We start from the raw sequence: 23,679 nt of genomic DNA on the forward strand, positions 1-23,679 counted from the left end.
AATCTCAGCTGCCTGTGGACGTCCAATTTGTGCAGCATGTATTCCAGCTTATTAGAGTGATTTTTGAAGAAGGTGGGTAGCTCAATAGCTTGATTAATATTTTGAACTGAACAAATCTTTGGAAGGAAGGATGGATTGGTGCGCAATGTTACTCTGTCTGGGTGAAAAATCATGTATGGGGGCCGGACAGACAAAGCCTGCAACTCTGAAACTCTCCGAGCGGAAGTGATGGCAACCAGAAAGAGTGTCTTCCATGATAAAAATTTGAGAAGAGTTGTGGCGGCTGGTTCAAATGGGGGCAACATGAGCCATGATAACATCAGGTTAAGATTCCATGGGGCGATTGGATCACGAAAAGGGAGATGTAGGTGAAAGGTACCTTTCATAAAGGCTTTGCAAAGTCTGTGGGACATAAGAGAATTATCTCCTAGACCAACATGAAAACTGGATATAGCCGCCAGTTGTACCCTTATCGTGGAAGTGGAAGCTCCTTCCTGAAAAAGTGTGGAAAGAAACTCTAGTATCTTGTGTACTGGAGCCCCTGATGGATCTATACCCTGTTGCGAGGCCCAGTACATGAAACGTTTCCATTTGCTATTGTATAGCTTCCTCGTGGATGGCTTATGGGAAGATATAATGATCTGTTGAACTGCAGGGGACAGTAAGTTTGACCTGGCTAAGATGGGAAGCGGAGCAGCCAAGCTGTCAGTTTGAGGGACTTGAGAGATGTGTGGGGAAGTCCCGACAAGTGCGTCAACAGGTCTAGCACTGGGTCCAGAATCCACCTGATGAGTTTGAAGAAAGGGAAACCAGATTTGTCGAGACCAGAATGGGGCTATCAGAATTATGGTCCTTTCCAGACGTTTGGCAAGAACGTGGGGATTAATGGGACATGGGGAAAAGCGTAAAGGAGACCCGGGGGCCAATCGTGTACCAGTGCGTCCCTGGGGGCGCCCCCCGGACGGGGTAGTAGGGCAAAGTAGCTTCTGCATTTGGCATTCAATGGGGATGCAAATGGGTCGCAGCAAGGCTGGCCCCATCTGCGGAAAATCATTTCCGCTACTTGAGGTTTGAGGGACCACTCGTGGGGCAACAGGATGGCTCTGCTCAACTTGTCCGCAATCACGTTGGATGTCCCCGGGATGTGCATTGCTATCAGAAAGCGTCCGGTGGACACAGCCCATTGCCAAATCCTGAGGGCCTCTCTGCACAATGGATAAGACCTGGTTTCCCCCTTGTTTATGTACCAGACTACTGACATGCTGTCTGTCTGAACTGTCACTGTTCCCAGAGGCAAGGACTTGTGAAAGTGCTGCAACGCTAGAAACACTGCCCTCAGTTCTAGGACATTGATGTGCAGATTGTATTCCAAGTTGGATCATTGACCTTGGACTGTTCTTCCCTGAAACCCCACCCCCCCCCACCCTATCAGGGAAGCATCCGTGGTCACAGTCGCTGTAGGACTGGGTAATACGAACTGTCGGCCTGTTAGATCCTGACTGTGCATCCACCAAAGGAGATCCTGTTTGCAGGAGTTTGTGATTAGGATCTGGTGAGACAGTGGAAGCTGTCGGTACGACCACTGAGCGAAGAGCATCCACTAAAGAATCCTCATATGCATTCTGCCTAGGGGGACTACAATAAGAGCGGTTGCCATCATTCCTAGGACTCGTAAGATTTGTTGTGCAGGGACTTTCCTGCTCTGAAGAAGGATAGTAATCTGACTTCTGAGGGCTGATACCCTTGATGGGGGGAGATTGATTCGAGCCAGGGAAGTGTCTAAATCTGCCACTATAAATGAGATACGCTGTGAGGACGATAGTGCAGTCTTTCCAAAATTGATTGTTATGCCTAGAAAGGAGCAAAGGTTGATGGTGTAATCCCTGGCTTGCACAAGACGATACTCGGTGGTGGCGGAGAGGAGCCAGTCGTCTAGGTAAGGAAACACCCGGAATCCCATCGGTCTCAAGTGAGACGCTACAACTGCCATGCATTTGGTGAACACCCTGAGGGCTGTGGTGAGGCCAAAGGGCAGAGCACGGAACTGGAAGTGACTGGCTCCCAGCCGGAAGCACAGATGATCTCTGGACGCTCTGGCCATCTTGATATGGTAGTACGTGTCCTTGAGATCTATAGAGCACATCCAGTCGCCCTCCTGTAGGAAAGGAAGTATCGACTGAAGCGTGACCATCCGGAACTTTGCCTTCTCCATGAAGGTGTTGGGTTTGCTGAGATCCAAAATTGGTCTCCAAGTCCCCTGTTTTCTTTGGAACTAAAAAGAACCTTGAGTAAGTTCCGGATCCTATTTGGTCCGCCGGGACTGATTGGATGACTCTGTTTTCGAGCAGCCTTTTTATCTCTACGACTGCCTGGTCTCGCAGACTGGGTGGAACATCTGGGAGCTTTTTGGGGGCAGGTAGAGTTTTTATAAAAGGAATATTGTAGCCTCTGGTAACTATGCTTTTTACCCAGGAATCTGATGTGAGATTTAGCCAGGCCTCTGGATATAAAGCTAAGCGACCCCAGACTGCCTCCAGAGTAGGACAGCCGGGCCTGCACTCAGGAGTGCTGGAAGGGCTTCCCAGAGAAAGTCTCTCTGTCGCCCTGATTTTGCAGACCCCCTCTGCCACCTGGGCGGCATCTTCCATTTCTTGCCCCTCCTCTGCCTCTGGAGGGGGCATCACTCTGAGTGGGCTGAAAGGATCCCTGAGTCTTTCGGAACCACATTTTTCCACCTCTATGCCCTTTGGGGTATGGTCTAGACGGGGTGGAAAAATGGACCCCTACGGCAGACAGGGTCTTCCCTTCTTGCTGACACCTAGTGAGGGTCTCCTTTACTTTGGGGCCAAACAAGGAAGCACCATCGAAGGGGGCGTTTGTAAAGGAAGACTTGAAGGATTCCGCAAAGGAGCATAGGCGCAACCAGGATTGCCTCTTCAGAGCAATTGCTGAAGCTGCCGCTCTACTCGATCTTTCGGCTGCGTATGAAATAAGCCTCATGGACGAGTTCACTATGGAGTTGAGGGTGTTAAGCTGTGCTGTCACTTTTTCGGAGACAGCAGCATCTGTGTTACCCTGGAGAGTATCTCCGAGTTCCTTAAGGAGATCTCTCTGTAGACGCTTGAAATGCGTAAGGTAGTTGAGCGATCACATGAAGAAGGTCGCAGAACTAAAGACTCGCTTCCCATACCTGTCCATCGTCCTAGAATCCTTATTAGGAGGATGGACAGAGGAAGATGATTCGGACATTTCCTTTTTAGTGGCTGCCACCACCACCATAGTATCCACGGGAACTCCTTTCGTAAGGTAACTCTTGTCTTGAGGGGCCGTGATATATTTGTTAGGTCTACGGGGGACCGGTTCCACTGAATCAGGTGATTCCCAAGCTCTACGGGCTATGAGATCCATTAGCTCGTCAAATGGTGGGGTCACCCAGGAGGTAGAAGGCTGAGCCCCAAATGCCTTCAGCAGTACCGATTCGTCTGCAGAAGGGGTAAGGGATTGCCAATCTCCCCTCTGTTTCAAGATTTCTAAAATGTCAGCAAAAGAGACATCTTCAGAGGGGGACCGTGGGGACCCTTCTGCTTCATCCAAATCAGTATCCAATGTTAGAGATTCCTGTGGGGAATCAATGTGCCTCCTCTTGCACAATCTTTTCCTCGGTACATCCTCAGAGGGGGCTTCTGGGGATGCCTCCGAGGAAGTAGGTGCGCCCTCTGGGGCTTGCTGAGGCATTGGGTCTCGACGCTTAGCAGGGACCGAAGGTACAGAAGCAGAACACGGACCCTTTGGGGAAGGAGAAGAAGATGTCGATGATGTATGTGTCTGTTCAGACAAGACCTTCCTCATGATGTCAAAGGCACCGGTGCCCCAGTCCGAGGATGCCACCGGTTCCGAAGAAGCCGATATCCTCCCCAGAACCGGAACCACGGGCTCCGACCCTGAGGACGGAACTGAACTGATCTAAACCGAGGCCCCGAGGGGAAGAGTCTGAACCGAAGGTTCGGTTCAACTGTCCCCCACGGTACCTAGGAAAGACCATCGGCTCCGAGACCCCCCGGCTGGTTCCGAGGGTGTCTAGGTTAAAGGTGTCGATAGCACTCCTGGAGGCTTCGGCACCGAGGGCTCTACACTCATCGGCTATTCGATTCCTGGCTCCGACGACTGGACAGGTCTCGGCGGAGGATTTTTCGAAGGGGTGGGAAGGGTCTCGAGTTTCGATACCAACTGGGGTGAAACTTCGATGAGTTTGGGCAGAGCCGAGTTCTCCATTAGCTTCTGTACCACTCGGTCGACATTGGAATAGGAAAGCGGCCTCGAAGAACGGGTCGAAGGGGCCGAAGTCGTCACTGAGCGAAGGATTGAAGGCGGTGGTAACTCCGACACCGGCTCCAAAACGGTAGTCTCGATCAGAGACAAGGACTCGACGCCCGACCCTGAGGTCTTTGGAGCCGGCGTCCGAATCTGAAAAGAGGTGCTCGGAGCCGAGGACTTAGGCTCCGACACTCTTGAAGACTTTGATCCCTTCGAAGACTTTGACACTTGTTCGGTCTTGTCCAGGGCCTCTTGAAATTCGGGTTTTAACAACCCTCTGTCAACCAACTTCCTGCGTCTTTCCAGCATGACCCTCCCACTGAAGGAATGACATATGGAGCAGTCTTCCTGCAAGTGGAGAGGGCCAAGACAGTAGACGCAGGAGGAATGGTTATCAGTTATGGACATCTTTTGTCCACACTGACACCTCTTGAAGCCTGATTTGGCTTTCTCAGACATTTTTACTCTATACTTATTAAAATATACCAAAAACACAGCACATTAAATATATAGGAACACACTAATATATATATATATATATATATATATATATATATATATATATATATATATATATATAAATACTGTACAAACAGTCTAATGTAAAGTTTAACACTATCTTAATATGTAAATATATGTATATGTGTCAAAAAAGGGAAAAAAGTTAAGGCAAAAACTATAATAATATAAATATTACTGTCAGTCCTGACAGAAAAAATCCAAGGCCTTAACTAAGGTAAATACTAACTGTTTTAAAGCTATTCTTATCTAAGAAAAAAACACACTCTATAAACTAACACACTCTACACTACTATATACTACTTTTAAAACTACTTTAAACACTAATTTAAAACTACAACTTTGAAAAATTTTGAAATATAATGAAAAAATACTGGCCCAAGCCTCTCAGTATGCGATCTGCTGCTAGCGGCAAACTAGATCTGAGGGTTAGCACCGGAGGATCATGGGATAGCACTGTGCCTCGAGCTTTCTTGAAGATGCGGAGCTGGTGATGTGGCCAACTCGGAGCAGAGGATCGGCTCCGAACCCGTGTGTAAGAACAAACGGCGAGATCGAACAATTTCACATCATTGGCTTCATCAGGCCGTAAAGATGATAAAACACACACTTTATATAGTCATATGATCAATTAAAACAATTCAAATTCACCAGTAGCATATTCTACATCAGTATTCATTTATATACATCAACTGCTTTCAATGACACAGAATATGATACTGGTGAATTTGAATTGTTTTAATTGATTATGACTATATAAAGTGTATGGCTGTGTGTTTTATTATCATTACGGTCTGATGAAGCCAATGTTTATTTGGTGAATGTGCTTACCAACTTGCAAGTATTTTATTAAAAGTATTTCATCTACCTACGAGTTCTGGTGGACATTTTGTGTGTGCCGTGCTTCCTGATGCAATATTGTGTTTTGTTTTAGTTGGTATTTGGAACTGTTCATAATTCTCTCCACCTTGACTATAGCCACAGTTCCAGCTGAAGAAAAGCAACACTAAAGCATGATACTGCCATCACCATGCTTCACCGTGAGGTTGGTGTTCTTTTGTTGATATGAAGTGTTTTTGTGCCAAACGTATCTTTTGGAATTGTGGCCAAAAATTTCAACCTTGGTCTCATCAGACCATAACATTTTCCCACATGCTTTTGGGGGACTTTATGCATTGTTTTGCAAATTTTAGCCAGGCCTGGATGTTTTTCTGTGCAATAAAAGGCTTCTAATTTGCAACCCTACCATTTGCTAGAAATTCCTGCAGCTCCTTCACTGTTGATGTAGGTCTCTTGGCAGCCTCCCTGACCAGTTTTCATCTTGTCTTTTCATCAGTTTTGGAGGAATGTCCAGTTCTTTGCAATGTCACTGTTGTCACATATTTTTCTCCACTTTTTGATGACTATCTTCACTGTGTTCCACGGTATATCCAATGCTGTGGAAATTTTTTGTACCCTTCTCCTGACTGATACATTTCAACAATGAGGTCCCTTTGATGCTTTGTAAGCTCTCTGTCAACCATGCTTTTGTTGTTGCAGGCAACTGAGTAAATGTCAAGAAAATCCTACTAGGACAGCTGAACTTTATTTGGGGTTAGTCAGAGTCTCTTTAATTCATGGCAGGTGTGTACCCAAGAAGACTGACTGCTAATTAAATCAAAAGGTGCTTCAACAAAGTATTAGTTTAAGGGTATGCACACTTAATCAGCTTACTGTACATTTTTTTTCCCCTAACAGGTTTGTTTTTCAATTGAATTGTATAGGTTGTAAGTCACATTAAAGGTGGGAAAAATTTTGAAATTATTTATTGTGGTCTCATTTTTTTTTTACATCACAAAAAACTGGCATTTTAACAGGGGTGTGTACACTTTTTATATCCATTGTATATACCCGTGTGTATATTCACACACCTACATGTAAGTAATTTATGTCTGCGCGTGCCTTGTATTCAAGCGTAGAGTGCCATTTATTATATATATATATATATATATATATATATATATATATATATATATAGACATATAAAACGTATATATGCCCACATATATATTTATATACATACATACACACACATTACTTACTTTTTTCACATATACAGGTTTTATATAAAATGTATGCATGAACACACATATATATATATATATATATACACCCATTATAACATACATGCATACATTTTATATACACAAACACATTTTCAATGAGGGAAGAAAATGCAACCATGTAAACAAAGAAACGTTAAACTATGCGAGAACAGTGGAGTACATCAATAAAAAGCAGGTGCATGGATTCAAAGACCTATTGTACATTTTTTGTAATTTTAAGACAAAGAGAGAAGAAAACTTGCCAAAAAATAACTAAGAATTATTAACATTAAGAACTATTTATTTCAGGTTATCAATTAAATACACTACAAAACAAAAGACTAAACAAAGGGTCATTTTTTGTAACGCTGTTTATAATGAGTCTGTTGAGTTTCCTCTACAATACAACAGAAACATAAGTCAGCAGATCAGAAATGATCAGATTTGGAGGGTGTCCAGTCTCATCCAGACAAGATCTGTAGAGGTTTCTACATGGCGTTATATATGTATGGACACAGGCAGGTCCTTCTTCTAAGTTCCTTCAAACTCAGACTGGAAATGATTGTGCGAGTCCGACTGATCCATGTTCCAATAAAACTGTGTCATTGTACAAGCGTAACATAAGAGACTAACTTTATAAAAGAAAGCAAAGCTTGTGTTTTGAATTATTAGTCAAACATGGGCATCCTTCATAGTTTGCCCTAGACCTACAACCCATTGGCCAGCTGTGAAAGGACATCTTGCATCCATCCAATATGCACACACAAGCACATCCTTGTGAAGTCTAGGGTTCCAGTACAGAGCACACGATTACACTGTTGCAAAACAACGCAGTTTTCATTCTTTGAAGTAGGAGTTTAGACAAAGTGCTAGTGGAAAAATTTCTGTAATGATGTGAGGATATGAATGCTCCCACGCCAACAAAAGGGATAAATTCTCCTGTACAAAGTCCACAGGAATTTAACTCCTGAAATGAACTTCTGGACTCACAGCCAGATCATGGCCAAAAGAGGCCCTGGACAGGGTAATGGACTGTCACCACCCCCAAGCCATATAAATATCCCATTACATGGCTGTCTATCCTCAATTAGCATAAAACACTGTTCAAACCTGACAATGGTCATGCTATTTCTTTTACTATGATCCTAGAGACTTGGATTTAATTTAAAATGGTTACTTCAAAATTTACAGCAAAAGCACTGATGGCCATTTGTTAAACAAAAATAGTCTCACACTGAAAACAGACTTAGCAAGCACAACAGTAAACTTCTCTTGAAACTCACACTCGACAACTCATTAAACCACAAGTCATGGGCTGGGACTCGATCAAACACCATATAGTGAAGCACTAATTAGTGCACAGAAATTCAATAGACAAACGTGCAACACATTTGCTAACAGCTTGTGACAGCCCACTGGATGTGCCCCTTTTCAGGGGATCATTGTCTGGTAAAGTAACTTGGTCAGTTAAACAGCAGACAAACTAAAGTTAAGGGAATCAAACTCTGGACTACAGAAGCAGCTTACAGCATTACTCATCTGCACTGAGTACTAGACAATGTAGCCCAACATAGTGCATTTCACACCTGTGTGCTTGCAAGAAACAAGGTTAAATACAAATGTACTCACAGTTAAAATACTAACATTAAACTTGTAAACATGTCAAATAATAAACACACTGCCAATTTGATCATATGGTGTCAGCCATATGACTTTCAAATTTCTGGACATTCAATAATCTGACAGGGATCTACGATGAAACTAACTATAACTACTGACCGACTGTTATCCTCGGTCACTCATTAGAAAATAGAGAAGTTAAGGAAGGCCTGGCAGTCACTGCAAAAGATTAAAGCTGTAAGGTTAAGGAAGGCCTGTCAGTCACTGCAGAAGATTAAAGCTGTAAGCTAAGGAAGGCCTGGCAGTCACTGCAGAAGATTAAAGCTGTGAGGTTAAAGAAGGCCTGGTAGTCACTGCAGAAGATTAAAGCTGTAAATTAAGGATGGCCTGGCACTCACTGCAGAAGATTAAAGCTGTATGCTCTGAGAAGTTAAGGAAGGCCTGGCAGCCACTGCAAAAGATTAAAGCTGTAAACTAAGGCAGGCCTGGCAGTCACTGTAGAAGATTAAAGCTGTAAACTCTGAGAAGTTAAGGAAGACCTGGCAGTCACTGCAGAAGATTAAAGCTGTAAGCTCTGAGAAGTTAAGGAAGGCCTGGCAGTCACTGCAGAAGATTAAAGCTGTAAACTCTGAGAAGTTAAGGAAGGCCTAACAGTCACTGCAGAAGATTAAAGCTGTAAGATCTGAGAAGTTAAGGAAGGCCTGACAGTCACTGCAGAAGATTAAAGCTGTAAGATCTGAGAAGTTAAGGAAGACCTGGCAGTCACTGCAGAAGATTAAAGCTGTAAGATCTGTGAAGTTAAGGAAGGCCTGACAGTCATTGCATAAGATTAAAGCTGTAAGCTCTGAGAAGTTAAGGAAGGCCTGACAGTCACTGCAGAAGATTAAAGCTGTAAACTAAGGCAGGCCTGGCAGTCACTGTAGAAGATTAAAGCTGTAAACTCTGAGAAGTTAAGGAAGACCTGGCAGTCACTGCAGAAGATTAAAGCTGTAAGCTCTGAGAAGTTAAGGAAGGCCTGGCAGTCACTGCAGAAGATTAAAGCTGTAAACTCTGAGAAGTTAAGGAAGGCCTAACAGTCACTGCAGAAGATTAAAGCTGTAAGATCTGAGAAGTTAAGGAAGGCCTGACAGTCACTGCAGAAGATTAAAGCTGTAAGATCTGAGAAGTTAAGGAAGACCTGGCAGTCACTGCAGAAGATTAAAGCTGTAAGATCTGTGAAGTTAAGGAAGGCCTGACAGTCATTGCATAAGATTAAAGCTGTAAGCTCTGAGAAGTTAAGGAAGGCCTGACAGTCACTGCAGAAGATTAAAGCTGTAAGCTCTGAGAAGTTAAGGAAGGCCCGACAGTCACTGCAGAAGATTAAAGCTGTAAGCTCTGAGAAGTTAAGGAAGGCCCGACAGTCATTGCATAAGATTAAAGCTGTAAGCTCTGAGAAGTTAAGGAAGGCCCGACAGTCACTGCAGAAGATTAAAGCTGTAAGCTCTTAATGAGCTGCTTCCTGAAGTCAATGGTAGATGGTATGACTTTCTATAGCAAGTCACTTAACTAGATAATGATCCTTGGACTTGGCCACTAAAGAAAAAGAGGTAGGGAGTTGGCAAACAAAACAAAGGATAGAGCATATGTATTATCTCACTCAATTACTGGCATCACTGACTGATTGTAATCCCCAGTGCATAGTTCTTACTCTCTTACCTCCAACAATCAAGAACATATCTAATAATAATCAGGGACAAATGGAGATGGAGACATGAAAATGCAAGTTATTTCATATAAGTATATGTTTATAACTCTAATGACATTATTTATTAAGTATAATCTACCACATTTTCTCCTCAAAATTGCCAGTGTTATGAAGGATTGGGAGGGACAGAACAAGATTTTAAATCAAAATCTGGGTCATCACTGAAAGTCAGGGACACTTGAGAGAGGTATGTCAGTGATTTACCTGAAAATGTGTTTCTTTTTTCTGATCGAAGATGTAATCACCTTGGAGGTGGACATGTCAGTTTCCTGTACGACACACACACACACACACACACACACACAAACACACACACACAAACACACACACACAAACACACACACACAAACACACACAAACAAACACACACAAACAAACACAAACAAACACACACAAACACACACACACAAACACACACAAACACACACAAACACACACACACAAACACACACAAACACACACACACAAACACACACACACAAACACACACACACAAACACACACACACAAACACACACACACACACAAAAAAAAACAGGTGCATGCACACATGCAGACACAAACACACAGATGCACACACTCAAGTTTTAATCCATTCATGGCCGTCCAAGATCTGCTGAGTGGATTCTGCCATACCAATGACAAGTGGCTTCAGCCTCCAAAGCACGTGCCGAGATCTCCTCTGGCCAAACAAATTGTGGGCTGAAAACACCATACTCTCTGACAGCTCTCTGACAACTCTGTCTGAAAAACAAGCCCAAGGGAATTCTCCCATGCCATGCCGGACAGAGGATTGCCCTGTGAACAACAGATCAAAGAAGACAGACCAAACACAAATCCAACTGAAATAAATGCCCAAGCTCAAGCTAACAAATGTCCTGCACTCATACCAAACATACAGGACAGAGCTGCTCTGTGAGTGAACGATTGGGGGAGGCAGACAGTTTTTTGGTAAGGTAAGGTTAGGATGATGCCCCCCCCCCCCCAGCCAGCTATGGACCCTAGACAGTTGCTTAGGTCACGTTGTGCTGGATATGGTCTTGTCTTCACTGAAGAGTGGGCTATAGCATGCCTTAGCTGCAAATGTACTCAGAGAGCATATAGCGTAGATGAGACAGGCTTTGAACTGATAAAAAAGCTGTTTCCTGTAGTCAGTGGTACAGGATTTGATTCCTGCCACCTCCATATGCCTACTTTGTGACTCAGAGCAAGTCACTTGACCTGACAAGTGTTTCTGTGTAGACCTTGACAAAGGACATTTCTGTCCACAAGGCTTACTCGATAAAAGAAAGATAGGAATTACAGTTTCATTCTCTACAACTTATAGTTGACTGCAGATGATTAAAGCTGTGAGCTGTAGTTTCTATGGTTCAGGGTTCGATTCCCTCAGCCCTAATTTACCCACTGGTCAGACAATCGCGCTGCGTCACCCCTGAAAAGGGACTGTATGTTCAGTGGGCCTAGCTGTTTAACAAATGGGTATTAATATTTTCATTATTATTTGGGTCTAACAATTTGTTAATACTAAATAACTATTTACAGGAAGTTCTAAATGGGAACCTAGAACTGGGTTGAAATTTAGTAATGAGAAATATAACAGTATTTTATTGTCTTGAATGAAGAAGTGTTATTAACATTACTGGCTGATGCCATGGACACTTATTTTAACAGAAAAAAAAATGAAAAAAAAAATATCAGTTTTATTTATTTCATGCAAGGAAAACACAGGCTGGAATATTCACCAGTAGTTCAGAATAAGAGAGGTTGGCACTGATGGATTCGACATCACTAGAGAAACTACGGGAAGTTCTAAAACTGAACGATGGAAATGGCATCCTGGAATGATGGGAAGGAACTTACACAAGTTCTAAAACTGAATGATGGAAATGGCATCCTGGAATGATGGGAAGGAACTTACACAAGTTCTAAAACTGAACGATGGAAATGGCATCCTGGAATGATGGGAAGGAACTTACACAAGTTCTAAAACTGAACGATGGAAATGGCATCCTGGAATGATGGGAAGGAACTTACGCAAGTTCTAAAACTGAACGATGGAAATGGCATCCAGGAATGATGGGAAGGAACTTACGCAAGTTCTAAAACTGAATGATGGAAATGGCATCCTGGAATGATGGGAAGGAACTTACACAAGTTCTAAAACTGAACGATGGAAATGGCATCCTGGAATGATGGGAAGGAACTTACGCAAGTTCTAAAACTGAACGATGGAAATGGCATCCTGGAATGATGGGAAGGAACTTACGCAAGTTCTAAAACTGAACGATGGAAATGGCATCCAGGAATGATGGGAAGGAACTTACGCAAGTTCTAAAACTGAATGATGGAAATGGCATCCAGGAATGATGGGAAGGAACTTGCAGAAGTTCTAAAACTGAATGATGGAAATGGCATCCTGGAATGATGGGAAGGAACTTACGCAAGTTCTAAAACTGAATGATGGAAATGGCATCCTGGAATGATGGGAAGGAACTTGCAGAAGTTCTAAAACTGAGCGATGGAAATGGCATCCAGGAATGATGGGAAGGAACTTACGCAAGTTCTAAAACTGAACGATGGAAATGGCATCCTGGAATGATGGGAAGGAACTTACGCAAGTTCTAAAACTGAATGATGGAAATGGCATCCAGGAATGATGGGAAGGAACTTGCAGAAGTTCTAAAACTGAATGATGGAAATGGCATCCTGGAATGATGGGAAGGAACTTACACATTTTAAAACTAAGTGGAACATGTACTTCCTTATTTCAGGGAGTAAACACTGGAGCTGGTACCGATGAACTGGGTACCTCAATGTAACTGCAAATAGGTCTGTGAAAAACTGCAAGTGGGTGGATATAGACAGTTTACTTACATTACTAATACAAATACAGTTCTAACAGAGCATTATTTTTAAAACCTGCCATATTACTTTATATTTCTGTAAACAATGGCCACAAAATCAGGCAAGTGAAGCCATGCATTGAATAACTCATTTAAACGTTAACACAACCCAATAGTGCAGCATTCCTTCAGTAATCTACTGAAACGCCTCTGTTTTCAGATGCAGGGCAAATATGAATTTCAGACTGGAATCTGTAAGATTCTAGACCAGAGGCAGCTATGCAGCCCAAAAATCCAATTAAAGCACAATAAAACCTTTCTAAAATACAGTAATGGATAAGAATCTCTATTATGTTAAATTAACAGGTCTACAATCATGTAGTGTTAAGCTGGAAAAAAATATTTTAACACTCTTACTAAAAATGTAAAAAACATTGGTGGTACCTGCCTGCTTGTTACAGTAACAGTTTAGTGCAACACTGAGGAGATCTGTAGCATACTTAGATGAACTGTATGGCTCTTGGCCTTGGTTGTGCTGGTAATCTGTTAGACTAAAAGCATTTCTCCTGGCATTGCTTGAAGATGTCCAGATCAGCTGTGATGTATTTATGCTCTGAGTAAGCAATGGCTCCAGTTCTCTAATCTAGAAAATATAAAAAAGGCAAAATGAAATATAAAATCTAAAACTGCTGGTTTCTAAGAGCAGGCTACTTGAATCTCAACTAGGTTTCATCTTTCCCACATGTTGAATGCACTAACTATATTCATTAGTATATGCCTAAACTGCTACTACACGATTAATATAAAGAAGTTATGTACTCACCATAACGTTCCATCTGAGTAGGTAAACCGGACACAGATCCGAGCCGGCAGCATACCAAGCAAAAAGATCCAAGCTCCAAGCTCCTCCCCCTTACCCATACTACACTGCAACCTCCTTCCAATCCTCAGATAGCGTTTGCCACCTGCACATAATAACAAAACAAATAAACAACCTGAGACACTTGACTCAAGGACAAAATAAAGCTCATAAGTCCGAACCTCGAGGGGGAAGGAGGGAGGGACGGACGGTTGCTGACAAATGAAGTTTACCTACTCAGATGGAACGTTATCGTGAGTACGTAACTTCTTTATCTGAAGTAGTTAACTTCATTTGAACAGCAACCTGTGGGACAGAGTCCCCAGCTACCCGAATCTTGGGAGGCCATTACGGAAGGATATTCCAGAGCACTGCAAAGCCAAAGGAAGCCCTTCCTCTAGACACCAAATCCAGTTTATAATGAGAAATAAAGGTGTGAGAGGACGCCCAGGTAGCCACTGAACAAATGTCATCCAGGGAAACTCTAGACCAGAATGCAGCAGACATTACCATAGAACGCGTAGAATGAGCATGAACTCCCATTGATTCTGGTAAGCCAGACTCTCTGTATGCTTGTAAGATACAACTTGAAGTCCATCTGGCGAGAGTCACCTTTGAAACTGGTTTCCCTAGAAAAGGCTTAGCAAAGGAGACAAAAAGTTGATCAGATTTACGAAAGACAGCCGTCCTGTGCAAATAAAAACGTAACTGTCTGTGAACATCCAGCAAATGAAGTTTATATTCTCCTTTGTTCTGGAAATTAGGGAAAAAGACAGGCAAATTAATGGACTGATTAATGTTAGTCTCAGAAGCAACTTTAGGGAGAAAGGAGGGATTAGTCCTGAGAAATGCCCTATCCTTATGAAACACTCTCCTGGCTGATCTGTTCCGCTACATAAGGATTCAGAGACCACTCTTAAGGAGAGAGGATAGTTCTGCTCAATTTGTATGCCAGTATGTTGGACCGACCCGGAATGTGCGTTGCTAACAGGAAGAGGTTGGTGGAGATGGCCCATTCCCAAACTCTCATGGCTTCTCGGCAAAGGGGGTAAGACCTGGTTCCCCCATTTGTTGATATACCAGACCACTGACATATTGTCCGACTGGATAGTAAAAGTCCCCTAGTCCCCTGAGGAAGAGAGGCATGAAGGGCCTGCAATGCTAAAAGGACCGCCCTTCATCTCCAGGAAATTTAAATGCAGTACGGTCTCGGTCTGAGTCCACATGCCTTGGACAGTCCTGCCCGCACAATGCCCCCCCCACCCTAGGCGGGAGGCATCTGTGGTCACTGTGGCCTGCGGTGGTGACATAACAAAGGGTCGTCCTTCCCGAAGGGCTCGGGATTGAAGCCACCACATGAGGGAGTTCCTGCAAACCCTGCTGAGGGGAATCAGGGAGTCTAGAGGGTGGTGTAGAATAGACCACTGGACTTGCAACGTCCACTGTAGAACCCTCATGTGCAGACAAGTGTAAGCAATCAGATTGATCGCTGCCACTATGGACCCCAAAGCTCTCAGGACTTATTCTGCTGGGGGAGCAGGGGACTGAAAGAGGGCTAACACATGCAGAATCATGCTGTGAAGTCTGTCTGACGTTAGTAAGGTCCTGGCCTGGAGGGTATCTATCCTGGCCCCTATGAAGTCTAACACTTGAACAGGCTGGAGGAAAGACTTCTTGACATTTATGGTTATCCCCAACCGGGGTGACATCCAGAGGACGAAATCCCTGCCTAGAGAAAGTAGATGCCTGTTGAGGGCGGTGAGGAGCCAGTCGTCTAGGTACAGGAAGACCTGTATGCCCTGGAGCCTCAGGTGGGCCGCTGCAACTGCCATGACCTTAGTGAACACCCTGGGGGCTGTGGTGAGACAGAAGGGTAGGATACTCCTGGACCATCTGTTCCTGAGAATATGGTAGTACGCATCCTTGAGGTCTATGGAGCACATCCAGTTCTCCTCCTGCAAGAGGGGCAGGATGGATTACATCGTAACCATCCGGAATTTCTCCTCGGCAATGAAAAGGTTCATTATTGACAGGTCGAGAATCGGCCTCAAGTCCCCCGTCTTTTTTTGGCACCAGAAAGAACCTGCAGTAGATGCCTGATCTGGACTGGTCTGGGGGCACATGCTGGATGGCTCTTTTTTCTAACAGCTTTTTTATTTCCAAAGCCGCGGCCTCCCTTTGAGTGGGTTGGGCATCTGGGAGGTGCCTTGAGTAAGGGGGCTTGTTTATGAAGGGGATTGAATAGCCTCTGGATATTATCTGAAGCACCCAGCGATCTGTTGTGATGGACTCCCATTGAACCAGGTGCCTCGAAAAATGCCCCCCCCGACTGCCTCCAGAGAGGAGCAGTCGGGCAACTCCTTAGGGCTGCTGCGCGAGTCAGTCGGAAAAGGGTTCCCATGACCCAAAGTTCTTCGGTCCCCCTCTGCCTCTGGGCCGGCATCCACCTTGTCCCCCTCTGCCTCTAGGGGAGAAGGAGTCCTGAGTGTTCTGGGCCTGCTGAGATTTCCAGAACCACATCTTCTTCTGCCCTTGCTGGTTCCTGAAGAAGGACCTTTGAGGGGTAGAGAAGCGGATTCTGACAGCTGGCAGCGGTTTCCTGTCTTTCTCACTCTGGACCAGCATCTTGCGGATGGTCTTCCCGAAGAGGGTCGACCCGTCAAAGGGTGCATTCGCGAAGGACGCCTTGAAGGGTTCCGAGAAATCGCAAAGCCAAAGCCAGGTATGACGCCTTAAGGCAATACCGGACCCGCTAGCTCTAGCGGCTCCCTCCGTGGCATGGGAAAGTAGCCACATAGAAGTATTAGATACTGACTTGAAAGTGACCATACGAGCAGAGAAAGTCCGTTTATCCTCGGCCGACATGGACTCAGGAGGAGACTCAGTCTACTCTTTGACCAGGTCCCACTGCAGTCTGATTACATTGGCCGAGTAATTCAGCGCCCTTATAGAGAAGGTAGCTGAAGCAAAAGTCCACTTTCCAATGCGGTCCATTGCCCGAGACTCCTTGTCAGGGGGATGGACCGAAGAACTTTCTTGGGAGAGTTCCTTTTTGGTGGCCGCCACCACCATGGCATCAACTGGGGAACCATTGCTCCACGAAGCTCTGTCTGCAGGGGGACAAAGAACCTTATCTGGCCTTCTGGTTATCGACTCTACAGTGTCCGGCAACTTACACGCCCTGGTGGTAATCGGGTCGGCTGGGGGGGGGACACCCAAGAGGTAGATGGGCCTGTGTCGAATGCCTCCAGGAATACAGACTCGTTCGAGGAGTGTTTTTGGGCGGACCACCCACCTTTGGCGGAGTATTTCCATAAGGTCTTCAAAGGAGACGTCATCGGGGGGCGATTTGGGGGAACCCTCCCCTTCCTCCAAATCGGTATCCTTGGTGAAGGACTCAGGGGAGTCCAAGTGCCTCCTTTTGCACAGGTGTTTGTGAGGGACCTCCTCAGGGGGACTGTCCGAGGGGGGCTCACCAACAGATTCATGTTCCTCCAGGGGAACTGGCTGGGGCATCAGTGACACAGGCTGTCCCTGGGGGGACTGGATGATGGAGGACAAACTGAGCTGCGAGGGAGCGGGGGTGGACCCTGAGGAAAGAATGAGGGGTCTCGATCTTCCAGAAAGAACCCTCTCCACCACGTCAAATGTCGAAGGGGAACTGGCCTTTCTAAGGCAGGTGGCCGGGGCCCTCGGATCCAACGAGGGGATTGGTGCCGAAGCGGTCAGACCCAAGAGGATGGTGTGCTCCGACCGCAAAGGAGCTGAAGACACACTCACCCTCCCCAGATCCGAAGCCCAGCTCTCGACTCAGAGAGCTCAGATCTGAAAGCGGATCCGATAAGCTTGAGAGCATGGCCGGCGTCAAGGTAGTAATAACCATCGGCACTGCCCCCCTGGCTCCAGGGCTCCTCGGATCCAAAGACTCCGAAATTCGGTGGTGGATCGGAGAAGGAGCTATCGGGGCAAACAGTGGAGCCGAACTCCCCCCTGGAGGGGGGGGGAGGCAGCAACACTCCCATCTGCAGCTGAGTCTGCAAGAATCGATGCATCGTCCGGTCCATATCTGCCTCAGACATGCTGCGAGTAGACCTGGAGGAAGCTGCCGAAGCCAGCCGGGAGGGCCGACACGATGACAACCTCGAGGCTGGTCGGCTCTCCTCCTTTGGCTTCGGGAAGAAACGTGGCGAATGGAGCCGTGGGGAGGAAGGCTTGGACACTCTCAATGAAGAAGAGACCACTTTAGCAGGAGGGGCCGAGGGGTCCAATTTGGCCTGCCGCTTGCAGCTTCTTTCTCTCTCTCTCTCTCTTTTCTCTCTCTCCCTCCCTTCTTCTTTTCTATCCTTCTTGGCCTCTCATTCTCCCCGAGACAAGGTGGGAGGGTATGTCCCAGACAGGGGAAGAGGGCTGGTTGGCTGGGCAGCCGCAGCAGTGGCTGTCGCTACAGAGAGGGAAGGAGAAGAAGCTGATTCCGCAGGTAGAAGACCAGCCAGAATCAGCTTGTTCCTCCTATCCCATAAGGGTCGGGGGTTGAAAGCGGCACAAATATGGCAGCCCGAAGAAAGGTGCGGAATCCCGAAGCAAATCACACAGTGTGACCATCCACTGGCGACAGCTTATGGCCACACTCAGAGCACTTGGAAAAAGTCACTTTATGACTTTCAGCCATACTAGAGACACACACAGAGACACACACACGCGCACCTGAAAGATGGAAAAAGGGGCCTACTAAGGGATGGACAACTACGAAAGGTGAAGGGGGAGATAAAAGCTAGGCAGAATGAACACAAGAAGAAAGGTACTAAAATACATGCACACACAACAAAAAGTAGACTAAAAGAGAAAGTTTGAAGTAAAAAATGCTACACTTGCCTGGAGCTCTAAGAATCCTGTGCTTGGCAAAGCTGCGGCAAACGAGATCTGAGTATTGGAAGGAGGTTGCAGTGTAGGGTAAGGGGGAGGAGCTTGGATCTTTTTGCTTGGTATGCTGCCGGCTCAGATCCGTGTTGGATCCGTAACTCACAGGTTGCTGATCAAATGAAGTTAACTACTTCAGATACTATGTTTAGTCCAAAGCCAAGTCATACCATTGTATATGTACTCAGTGCAATATGCAAAAAAGAGCAAATACTGTTGGTACTAATTAACGTCTAGGGCTCATAGCAGTGCCAAATTTTGACACTCGCCAGGGAACATGAAACAAGACAGAGCAGAGGATGGCTCCTGTTGAAACTGGTGAGTAAGGTTAATTCAGCTAGTTGTTTTAGAATGAACAGATTTCAATTTTGCTTGCCTACAGGTTATTCTGCATTTTCTGTAGGACACTTAATCCTCTTACTAGAGCTAAGAACTTGCGCTTTAAATACAACACAGCAATATGGGGACAAGACTGTGCAAAAGATCAGTAGCACAAATTATTCCTTCTCTGCATTTTGGTTGACAACAGCCAAGGAAAACAAAAATGAAAAGATCTGTTCTTACCATATCCACTAATTCATACGGAGAACGTCAATGGCAGGTCTATGATTAGCGCCATCCTGTCTTGCATTCTAATCATTCTAAGTTAGCATTCTTCTCTCTGAAGTTCCTAGGCATGTGGCGGTGGACAGCTTTCAAGGTATGCCACATGCTGGCATCTCCTGCAATGCCATGTGCTACATCAGAGGAAGACTCCTAGCCCCTGAGCCCACTAGTTCATCTTCTGCCAGTGAGTGGACACAATACCTTTAAATAAAAAGATTCAACACCTATACTGTAAATAATACACAAGCAAATATCTTTCCAGTCACAAGGTACCTGAGACTCACTCCAGTGAACCTTTACTATATAAGATTAGATGTTCTAATATCAAGGGCTATATCGGATAAGCCAGCAGTAACAACTGGGTTAAACTGTGAGAGTAAACCCAGGAAGGTGGAAGAAGCTAGAGGACAGTGAAAATGTGAAAGCTCCAAAGAGACAGTCCCAAAGTAATGCGGTACTAAAGGTAGCCAAATTCCTGAAGCTGAGGTCTAACCAAATAGCTGCAGTACAGACACTGGCAATGGATAAATTTGTCAGCATGTACTGGACTCGGCAGAGTGGCCCTTAACTACGGCATCTACCAGTGGGTAGTAAGTTGCTTGGGAACATCATGGACTGTAAAGTCCCATTTCATGTATGGTTAAGTGTTAGTGAATATTTGATTATTTCTTAATGTTGTTGAGCATTGCTTTTTATTTATTGCTAGTAAAGTTTCTGAGGTTGCAGACTTTGAGAATAGGGAAAAGTTTAACATATCTTTTTTTCCCAAGCTTATGACCTCAGAGGTAGTATAAATAGAGAACAGTTATGGAGAGGTAGCCCCTCACCCTCCCACTGGGGAGTAGAGATCAGGAATGCAGTCATTAGGCACAAAATATTTTTAGTGCTATGCAAGTTTTTCTTTTAGATAATGTAAAGCTGGTATAATTCTATTGTTTGCATACTTTTTGTGGCATTTTAGCAGATCACCCACCATTTACCACTGCCAATAAACACCACTTACACTGCACAGCACTCCAATATAAAAAAGTATATTCTGAGGCAATAAATACATCATCATGTAAGAATCAAGCCTCAGCCAACTACTTACACTGACACCTATATCCTCACCTCCAGTCTCCATAAACACATTTTAGTACTGCAGGCTTGCACCCAAAAGACCTCCAAAGACTGTAGCCTCTCATGCTAAAGTTATAGTTACTGTTGACTCTAGTTAAATACAGATTCTACACTTACCAGGCTGGACAAAGAAACTAAACTGCCTCTGAGGTGTCAGAAGTCACAATGTGACTAGAGATCTTAAAAACCTCCACTCTAAATACGGTTATAATGCTTTGGCTGCCCAAGTGGAGGAGAATAATCTTAGGCAGTCAACCCTAGCAGCAGTGCAGACACAGCTCTCTCCTTGTACTTATCTTCTGCAGTATTCTGCCATAATCAAGAATGATGATGCAATCAAAGGACAACATAACACCTGGTCACTCAACTAGCATTATTCTATGAGGAACCAGTGTTTCCCAGTATGGGAGACAATGGCTGACAGGCCAATCTGCTTTACCAGAGGTGGCCTGCACCTCTCTTCTTGCGATTTTTACATACTGGTTAAAACTTATGCAGCCTCAACAGTACCCTTTATATGCACCTCTTGGACACATCAATGTAGCAAATTCCAACTTGGTCTATGGCACTGTAATACTAAGAGTTTAAAGTAAAAAAAAAATGCCTGAACGTTAGGCTTTCCTGACAATCAAACATCCATATTTGAAGGTTTCAGTGTACTGTCAGCATTCTCTCAATAGTTGGATTCAGTACTTACCATTTATTCAGACCTAATGGGAATCGTGAGGGGGGTCTCCATATTTATGCCCAACGTGATCATCTTGTACCAGACTTTGCAAGATAATAAGAACTTTGAGGTACTGGTCATCATAGAGAGCACTAACCATCATATTCTTGTAAATTACAGTTTTTTCTATGTCTTTTGCAATCCATGACGTATACCTAGCTCGTATACAAAAGTTACATAAAAGCAGTTCATGAGGTTAGCAGGCAAAATTATATGATTATAAGAAGTACATCTCTTAGATTTTACAGAAGCCAATTCTCCAGACCAAACTGTCCACCACCTAAATACAGGAGCAGATCTTTTTGAGCTCATTCTTACTAATATAGCCTATGCCTGTACCTGTCTGAGTGTCTCTTTCTCCCTAGTAATGTTTGACCAGTAAACTGCCATCTTCTCCTTTACAACTAATAACCCTCCTCCGTGCCCCTACTACATAAAAAGGTCTACTTCAAAATTAACTTCTTATTGTGTTTTGATGATTTATAAAAGTACTCCCATCAAAATCGAAAAGAAATTCTGGAGCTCAGTTACGCAAATTCTTCAGCTTGGCAGCTCTCCTTCCTCACCAAAGATCAGATTTATCTTCTCAGAAATGGCTAACAAATTTAACTCTTTCTTTATTAACAAAATAGTCTCTCTTACCTCCAGCTCTCCCCAACCATTTAATCAATCAATCAATCACAAATCTATCAGCCTGAACATCCATGTCTTTAATTTCTAACCTGTCTCCACATCCTACATCAGACAGCTACCAAATAAACTGAAACCCTGTTCTCCTTCAGCTGATCTCCTTGCTGAGCACCTTAGGCTCGCTGCAGATTCCACTGCATACTCACCCTCAATTCTCAGCAACAGATCTATTCAAGGCTCTCATGTTCCTGCCTTTCGGAAAATAAGAAGTTATGTACTCACCATAATGTTCCATGTTGGTAGCCCATCTCACCCTTCAATTTTGAATTTCATGGTGCACGAGTACAATCCCCAGATCTTGTTTGCTGCTCACTAGAATAATAACCATAAAAACAACCAATACTAAAGGGTGTCCAACCAAGGGCAACCAAATTATTACTTCCAGATCTTCCAGGATGGGGGCAGGAGGGCGGGTTGGTAAAAATGAAGGGTGAGATGGACTACCAACATGGAACGTTATGGGGAGTACATAACTTCTTAATGTTAGGTATCCCGATCGCACCTTCATTTTTACATATGGGATAGCATCCCTAGCGCCTTATTCTTGGGTGGCTCATTGGAAAATACTCTTGAGCACCGTGGAGCCAAAAGATGCTTTACCCCTAGATGCCAAATCCAATTTGCAATGTGTAATAAAAGTCTGAGGGGTAGCCCACGTAGCTGCTCCACAAACATTATCAAGTGGCACCCTGGCTTGAAAGGCTGCAGAGACAGACAGCAACCTGGTAGAATGAGCCTTGATCCTGTAGGGTAAAGGCTTGCCCTCTGAGCTATAGATAAAGGCTATACAACTGGAAATTCAATTAGACAGTGACACTTTAGAAACTGGTAAGCCTAATCTAGAGTCAGAAAAGGAAATGCATAATTGATCTGATTTCCTGAATGCCTTAGTCCGCTGTAGATAAAAAAGTAGTTGTCTATGAAGGTCTAGCTGATGAAAACGGTACTCAGCTGCATTACAGTGGTTAGGGAAGAAAACTGGGGGTTCTATTGATTGGTTTAAGGTAGCATAAGAACAAACTTTGGGGACAAAGGAGGGATTAGTATGTAATGACACCATGTCTTTGTGAAAAATCAAATACGGTGGCTTAATAGATAAGGCCTGTAGCTCCGATACCAATCTAGCTGATGTGATAGCTACCAAAAACAAGGTCTTCCAAGACAAAAATTTTAGAGAACATGAGTGGGAAGGTTCAAAGGGGGGAGAAGTCAATTTGGACAATACAAAATTTAAATCCCAAGAAGCCACTGGTTCTTGCAGAGGTGGTTTCAATAGAGTGGCCCCTTTCAAAAAGGTCTTGCATAGCTTAAGAGACATTAAATTGGTATCTGGAAAACCCAAGTGAAAATGAAAAATCACCGCCAAGTGGACTCTGACAGTGGCAGCGGCAGATCCTTGCCGAAGAAGCTCAGAAAGAAAATTCAGAATCACAGGGATAGAATCCGTGTATGTATCTACATTCATTCTCTGTGCCCAAATAGAAAATCTTTTCCATTTACTGCCATACAGCCTCCTAGTCCAAGGTTTATGGGAGGACATAAGAATATGTGACACTGAGGATGATACATCATGAAGCCTGACTAGGGATAACAGCCACGCTGTCAATTTGAGGGTGTGGATTGAAGGGTGTAGCGAA

At 44.4% G+C, this 23,679-nt stretch overlaps 1 protein-coding gene across 2 annotated transcripts in view; it reads right to left on the bottom strand.

The window, feature by feature from the left end:
- HSD17B7 (hydroxysteroid 17-beta dehydrogenase 7) overlaps positions 1-23,679 on the bottom strand; it is a 306,654-nt gene that overhangs the window by 75,555 nt on the left and 207,420 nt on the right. For both annotated transcript variants that reach the window (XM_044085404.1, XM_044085405.1), the window contains exon 5: positions 13,573-13,767. In XM_044085404.1, the coding sequence (XP_043941339.1) occupies positions 13,573-13,767 (195 nt within the window). The remainder of the gene's footprint in view (positions 1-13,572; positions 13,768-23,679) is intronic.

Source organism: Protopterus annectens, chromosome 10.part0, assembly GCF_019279795.1.
Source record: "Protopterus annectens isolate FY-2018-M chromosome 10.part0, PAN1.0, whole genome shotgun sequence".
Classification (NCBI taxonomy): domain Eukaryota; kingdom Metazoa; phylum Chordata; order Ceratodontiformes; family Protopteridae; genus Protopterus; species Protopterus annectens.